Genomic DNA, 7894 nt, shown 5'->3' with positions numbered 1-7894 from the left:
GCTAGAATAAAATAAATAATTAATATATTCCCCGGCAACGGCGCCAAAAACTTGTTGGTCGAAAACCTACACGCAAGTGCACGTATCGTACAAGTAATATAGTGGACTAAAAGTCCGGATATCGAACCCACAGGGAATATTTAATTACTTAATCCTAGACGCTAAATCCTAGCAATTATTATCAAGCCCACCCTACACAGTCGAAAGATGATTAATAAACTAAACTAAACTAAAGCAATTAAATAGATAAAAACAAGAAAGCAATTTAAACACGAAGATTAATCAAAGTAGACAAGCCTAGGATTTTATTCTTCCCCCTATGTGATTATTATTCCCCCAATTCCTTCAATTATGCAATCAATTAACCCGGATTATTAACCTGAGATGCTAAAATAATCATAACCCGCTTCCGCGTGTATTACGATTCTAATACTCTAGATTCAATTACTATATTCCTATGCAATTAATTCTAGAACACAACATTAAGCACAAATCTCAATAATGGCTACCTAAGAGATTAACTATATTCCTATGTTAATACCACAAAGGCTCTTCTACCACAGTTCTAATTATTAACCCGATCTTCCGATTCATGCGATTAACAATAACATAAAAGCACATAAGGTGATCAAATTCATGCACTTAATAAAACAAGTAGAAGAAATAATCCGGAATTAAAACTTGCATAAAATCATAGAAAAGGGTTCATAAATCCCACATAGGGTTCCAAATAAAATCCTAAGAATAAGTAATTTAGCTACTCATGATTAAAGGAAAAACGCAAATAAAATAAATCATAGATGATAAATCTATGCTTGGAGTCTTCGAATTCTTCGTCTTCGTTATTGCTTTGTTGCTCTTGAAATTGCGTAAAAGGGGTCCCCCAATTGTGTGCTTGGTTTGGTCTTATATAGGGTGAAGAACTTTGGGAAGAAGGCAGTTTCCTTGTGCAATTAAAATCCCTTTACTGCGCTGTTTCGGGGTCTCGGACGGCCGTCCCATAATTTGAACTAAAACTCGGACAGCCGTCCCAGCTTTAAATCTCCAGATTTTAATGTTTTCACTTTTGGCCCATATTTTCTCCAAAATTGCAGGTTTGACCCCATACTTTTCCAATTCTTCAATTTGTACCTAGAATACAATAAATCAACTTTTTAAGCACCAATTATCATTAAAACACACCAAAAGCTCAAATAAAAAGATACGATAAAGTGTAAAAATATACACTTAACAGTTACAAATCAACTACCATAAAATCACCTTAATACCATGATTTGAATTACCCACAATTTAATTAATTAAAATAAAGATTAGTGGACCAAAAAATTAAAACGTTTTAAAACGTAAACTAACAGAAAATTCATAGTTAAGGCGTGTGATTGTAATTATCCAAACACAAAAGATTTTTTTTCGTAAATTTGAGCATAGTTTAGAGGGTGGTCGTAATTTGGCCATAAAACTATTACGTACAATAAAAAATGACCATTGATAAGGATCTAGAGGGTAAATTATAACAACCTCTCTAAAGTAAAGTATGATTATAAAAGCCCCTATTTGTTGAGAAATTACATACAAACCCCTGACATTTGTAAATTTCTTACATCCACACCCCTTCAAAAGGGTGTCAAATGTAAGAAATCTACAAATTTCAGGAGTAGATGTAATTATTGATAAATAAGAGATTTTTTCGTACATAGACCTTGTCTTATGGAGACAGTTGTAATTATCCAAACATGAGGGATTTTTTCGTAATTTGAGCATAGCTTAGAGGGTGACCGTAATTTACCAATAAAACCATAATGTACAATAAAAAATGACCATTGATAAGGATCTAAAGGGTAAATTACAACAACCATTGAGAAATTACATACCCCTGACATTTTGTAAATTTCTTACATCCACGCCCCTCCAAAAGGGTGTCAAATGTAAGAAATCTACAAATTTCAGGAGTAGATGTAATTATTGATAAATAAGGGGTTTTTTCCGTACGTAGACCTTGGATCAGGGAGGTGGTTGTAGTTTACCCAAGATCTAAATCCTAAAACATAAATATAAAACTAATATATTTCGTGAAAAATGAATCTATTTTCACACACACACACAAAATAATTATAATTAAAAATAAATAAATAAATAAATAAATAAGGGAATAATCCAGCAAGAAATTGGGCCTAAGTCAGTCGCCAGCTGTTCTTTGTTTATGGTCTAGAGAGAGAAACACTTGCAAAACGAAAAAACAAGAGAGAGAAACGAAAACGAAAACGATCCGATTCGAATCATCAGACTAAATTCCAATCGCCTCTCTGGGGGTAACAACACGTACGTGGAGAGAAAAATCCTCGACCGGGTCAAATAACCCGCCCGAACCCGAATCAGGATGCCGTCCCGCCGCAGAGCTCTCCTCAAGGTCATCATCCTCGGCGACAGCGGGTCAGTTTTCTTCCTAATAATTCTGTTTGTAAACTTGATTTTTATGCGAAATGGTGTTCTCTGTGCGTGTGTGTGTGTGTGTGTTTCGGCGGTTTTGGATTGGGTTGATTTGGATCTTCAATTTCTAGTTTAAGCGGCGCAAATTCTCGATATATTGGTGTTTTTATGAGTTCGATTTAGATTAATTGGAACTATAGCACATCCGTTTTGGATCGTGAATTATGCAGAAGTGAAATGGAAAAAAAAAAAGAGGAGAAATTAGTGCAAACTAGAATCTGCTGTAGTTTCTTTCGAGTAATGCGGATATGGAAGTTGGATGTTGCGATGAAGTAGAAGCAATCGAGACGAATGGAGATGGAATTATGTGCTAATTAGTGTGAAATTGTGTTTGTGTGTGTACATGCATTTATATTGTGGCTAATGTTTGTGTGATTTTGCAGGGTGGGGAAGACCTCGTTGATGAATCAGTATCCTCGATTAAGTACTTGTTTAATTAAATTAATTGCTGATAATTAGTTGTTTTGCTGCTAATGTTGAGAATATCGAATTTTAGTTATTTGTGTGGTGTTTTTTTCTTGACCTGCGATTAAAGATATGTGAATAAGAAGTTCAGCAATCAATACAAGGCAACAATCGGGGCAGATTTCCTGACAAAGGAAGTGCAGTTTGAGGATAGACTTTTCACTTTGCAGGTCAGCCTCGAACGTATTTGTTTAATCGCGATATACGAAAAAAGTTCCGTTAAACGGGAAAAATCTTTATACGTATGGTCTTCCCTATGGATCATTAAACGAGACACTCACACACAATTTTCATGTACATTGTTCATCATTATCAAATGGATTTTATGCGCTATTGTTTATGAATCTGACTGCCGTTCTGCTCGATTATCAAGATTGTATCATTATTGAATTTTTTTATTATACAGATTAATTGTTCCTTTTGTTACATATTTCAATTTTATAGAACTAAGTTATCATATCATATATAATCTCTAGCCAATTTCTAGTTGTTTGTGTTGTGAAATGAAATTGAATGATGTGTAGGCTTCTTATTATCTAAGACCGATTTTTGTTTAATTAGATATGGGATACTGCTGGACAAGAAAGATTTCAAAGTCTCGGGGTTGCTTTTTACCGTGGTGCCGATTGCTGTGTGCTTGTCTATGATGTCAATGTGATGAAATCATTTGACAACCTTAACAATTGGAGGGAAGAGTTCCTAATTCAGGTACAACATGAAACAACAATTTGTGATTGTCTTTTTAGAGTTCCTGCCTTCAATTCCCTCGATTATTTCCCCACCTCAAATTCAAGTAAGCATGATCATGAATGCCAAAAAAAAAAATTTATCTATGTATTTCAGCAAAACAATCACACTTTTTGACTTAGATACCGAGGGTTTTCCATTTATGAAGAAAGGAAAACGAAAACGAAGACGGAAAAAATACTAATGAAACAGAAATTTCAATGCAGGCTAGTCCATCAGATCCTGAAAATTTCCCATTCGTTGTGATTGGCAACAAGACTGATGTGGACGGTGGAAATAGTAGAGTGGTAATCTCCTCTCTCACTCTTTCTCCGTGGGATTTCATGTTGTTCGTTTTTTCTATTTCAGTTCTGCTCTTTCTACTTCCAAGTTTTTTTTTTTGAGAGATCTACTTCCAAGTTTCTATTCCTACAATTGAAGTGCACTCCTAAATAAAGGGGTCTGTAAAGTTTGACACTCGTACAAATTGGCTCTTACGAGTGTCCAAGGAATTAAATAAATATGAAAAAAGTATAGCACCTCCGAAAAGTTACCTTCATGTTTTAGGTAACTCGTTGGTTTCTTTCACAAAGTCAAATTATGCTGCAGCAGTAGTTTTGGCCTGCCAAATTGGATTTTATATCTATTCGGTGCCTGTAAAGCAATGAATATTTTGGTCTTTGTTTGTACGATGTAGACTGAATACATGCCTTTTCGGTACAACATGAAACAACAATTTGAGTTGATATTCGACCTTGGTGATTTTGCCATGGACGATATATTAGTTGTACTTTACTGTTGCTCATCGGAGTTCTTTGTTCTTGAAGCCGTGTATTTTATTTGAGATTGACAAATGTTGTTTCACTTCACTTTGCTTGCATAAGGTGTCTGAAAAAAAGGCTCGTGCATGGTGTGCCTCGAAAGGGAATATTCCTTACTTTGAGACTTCTGCCAAGGAAGGCACAAACGTTGAAGAGGCGTTTCAGGTTATTGCCAAGAACGCCCTCAAGAGTGGAGAAGAAGAAGAAATGTGAGTACAAAATCCCATCTCTCTCTCTCTCTCCATATACATATATATGTATATGTATATGTATATATATGTAAATGTCTTAGTTCTTGATAAACATTTCTTCTTGGTGATGGTGTAGATACCTGCCGGACACAATCGATGTTGGTAGCAGCAGTCAACAAAGGTCAACTGGATGCGAATGTTGAACAGAGATTCAAATATTCTTCGGACGAAAAAAAAAAGAGAAAATAATTACTCATGTGTTTTACGCCTTGTTCGAAGTTCATCACTCCTGTATACTCTAGTGTTTGTATCATGGAGCGAATTCGACTCTCGTTGGTTTTCTTGGTTATTTTCGGTACATACTATAGTGTGTTGATTTTACAGAGTTGCTTATTCGGATATGATTTTCAGTAAAGCATTGTTTAATGGTTGCTAAATTTTATGTAAAACCAATTCCCTTTTTTTTTTTTCTTTTTTTCTGCATTTTATTGTATTCATTTACCATCGTCTTGAGTAAAAAAAATGTTCGTCCTCCAAACTTAGGGTCGTTTTGCACTTTGCCCCCTAAACAAAAAAAGATTGTACATTTTCGCCCCCTAATTTCATATTATGTTATTTTGCTTGCCCTTTTAATTATCATTTAAAAGTTTAAATTTCAAGAAACTTCACTCTTATAAAGATCATATATGTTACATTGATTGGATACACATTACATGCATAAATTAAATGCAGTCACACCATAATAGTATCACGCTACTCGTATTCGGGCGCATACAATACAATTACACACAATAACGCACCCAAACCTTTATTTATCAAATGCAAATAAACGCATTTATCTTACTTTCCGTACTCTCGATAAACCGAAACATTCTGCTTAATCTGTGTAAGCTGAGATATTAGGCCTCGGTTCAAAGTCTTTAACGAAAGATTTATTCTCCTCTGTTTTGTCATCATCTGTGTATGCTGAGATATTAGGCCTCGGCTCGAAGTCTTTAACGAAAGATTTATTCTCGTCTGTTTTTTCATCGTCTGTGTATGCTGAGATATTTGGCCTCGGCTCAAACTCTTTCGTGTAAGAAGTCTTCGGTTTAGGTGTCGATGCTTTGCCTAAAGCATGACAGTCGATTTCTTCGTTGGAGATTGTGCATGTAACTTTGCCGAAATCTTGCAGCAGGTACTCCCCTGGATCTTTTCTTGCATTAGTGAAGCTTGCAAACTGCGGTTTTTACATACGTACAATTCATGATTATTAGAACACGAACGAGATTTCTTGATTAGAATGTAAATAAGAAAATTAATAAAATTACACGTGCAAAACCGAAAAATGTCGTTCTGCATACATAGCAGGGAAATACAAAGGAGCCCGGATAGAGCGTAGATGGATACCATAACTTTAAAACGACGAACTATTATTTATTTATTTCTTTCTTTTTTATGATATGAATCCCTTGCACATCTGCAGCTCCTATTTATAGGTGCGTAATATGGCTAGGGGTGGAAATCGGATGAATAGGATTCGGGAATTGGAATTTTCATTTTTAGTTATGTATAATATAAAATACGTAATAGTATTGATGTTATAATTTATAAGTGTAGTTTTCGAAAATATTTTCGGAAATTGGAATCTAATATGTATTCCAGTTTCGTCAATTTCAGAAAAATCGGGATTTTTGGAATTCTGAACGAAGAATATTGTTCAAAAGATCGAAAAATACTCGGATTAGAATAGGCGGAATTCGGAAATTTCGTTCCAATTTATATCCCTAGTGATGGCTAATAATTCAATCTTGTGTATAAAATTCAGTATATTTCATAATAGTGAAAAAGATATATATACATTTTTTTTTGTCATTTTGATAAATAATAATTGCAGAAGTAAGAAAAAAAATCAAGATTGTCTGTCTTAAAACATTAAATGGGGTACCTTTTCTTTATTTGTTTATGTTATTGCTCAATAATTATCATGAAAATCCAAGATAGCTGTTTTTGCTAATGGGTCCTCTGTTTTAAACCATATCTTATCTCTTATTTAAATATTACTATATTAGTAACAATTCTTGCCAAGTTTATGTAAGTTTTAATAAACCACTAATTTAGCAATTAGAAAGTGGAAGATCCCAATCAACCCAATAGATATTCATATAAAAATTATAGGGTAAATTACGGAAAACCCCCTAAACTTAGGCAAAATAACGAAACACAACACCTATCCATAATTACTAAAAAACCCCTTTGACTAACTATTGACCGAGTTTTTAAATAGAATATGTGTAAAGTCCATTATACCCTTCGGTTAAATACGTGAAAAAATAAAAGAAAAAAGTCTAAAATATGTAAAGTCTACATCGGATCTCGATCAAGGCCATGAATTTTATGAACAACTTAATTAATGATATCTTCGAGAAATTGATGCAGGAGGTAGAGTCGACATATTAATGTGAATATTCTCTCGAATCAAGAAGATTTAGTGAAAAGTCACACCATAGGGGAAGTTTTGTGTAAGACATAAACAAACGTCAGGGAGGGATTTGATAATTAAGAATAGGTGGGAGTTTTTCGTTATTTAACCTAAGCTCAGGAGGGTTTTAGTAATTTACCCAAAAATATTATATATATATATATATATATATATATATATATATATATATATATATATATATATATATATATAGGAATCACATCACACACTTATCAATCCGCTAGATTTTTAGCCAAAATCGAATTCGACATAAATATAAATTAGATATTGTGCTATAGTAGCATTTTCATAATCACATCACACACTTATCAATCCGCTAGATTTTTAGCCAAAATCGAATTCGACATAAATATAAATTAGATATTGTGCTATAGTAGCATTTTCATCATCAACATCTAATTGGTGGGACATATTCCACACTTATATATATTTATTAATTTTATATATTATTTAGAGTAAATTGGTCAAATTACGAAAAAAATCATTTTGTTTGGGTAATTGCAATCACCCCCTTCAACTAAAAATCTTCTTACACGTCAACAATTATGGTGTTACATAATCTTCTAGATTATGTGGAATGTTCTCTAGTTTGTACACGTTTAGTTCAAAAATACAGTTTCTGCTGCACCACAATCTGATATTTACAAACCAAGTGATGCATCTTACGATCATCTTGTTTCAAGAACGTGGAGCTCAAACGGGGTAAAAGAACTGGAGAATAT

At 33.7% G+C, this 7894-nt stretch overlaps 1 protein-coding gene across 1 annotated transcript; it reads left to right on the top strand.

The window, feature by feature from the left end:
• The first annotated feature begins 2089 nt into the window (after window positions 1–2089).
• On the top strand, window positions 2090–5139 carry LOC105952064 (ras-related protein Rab7). The gene is made up of 7 exons (XM_012975568.2): window positions 2090–2430; window positions 2871–2897; window positions 3023–3122; window positions 3514–3660; window positions 3906–3986; window positions 4563–4708; window positions 4827–5139. Exons 1-7 carry the CDS (start codon window positions 2378–2380, stop codon window positions 4891–4893), a joined length of 621 nt encoding a protein of 206 aa, XP_012831022.1. The 5' UTR covers window positions 2090–2377; the 3' UTR covers window positions 4894–5139.
• Window positions 5140–7894: the final 2755 nt, after the last annotated feature.

This window comes from Erythranthe guttata, chromosome 14, assembly GCF_056151865.1.
Source record: "Erythranthe guttata isolate IM_541 chromosome 14, IM_541, whole genome shotgun sequence".
In the NCBI taxonomy this organism is placed as follows: Eukaryota; Viridiplantae; Streptophyta; class Magnoliopsida; order Lamiales; family Phrymaceae; genus Erythranthe; species Erythranthe guttata.
This window is presented reverse-complemented; position numbering and strand designations above follow the sequence as displayed.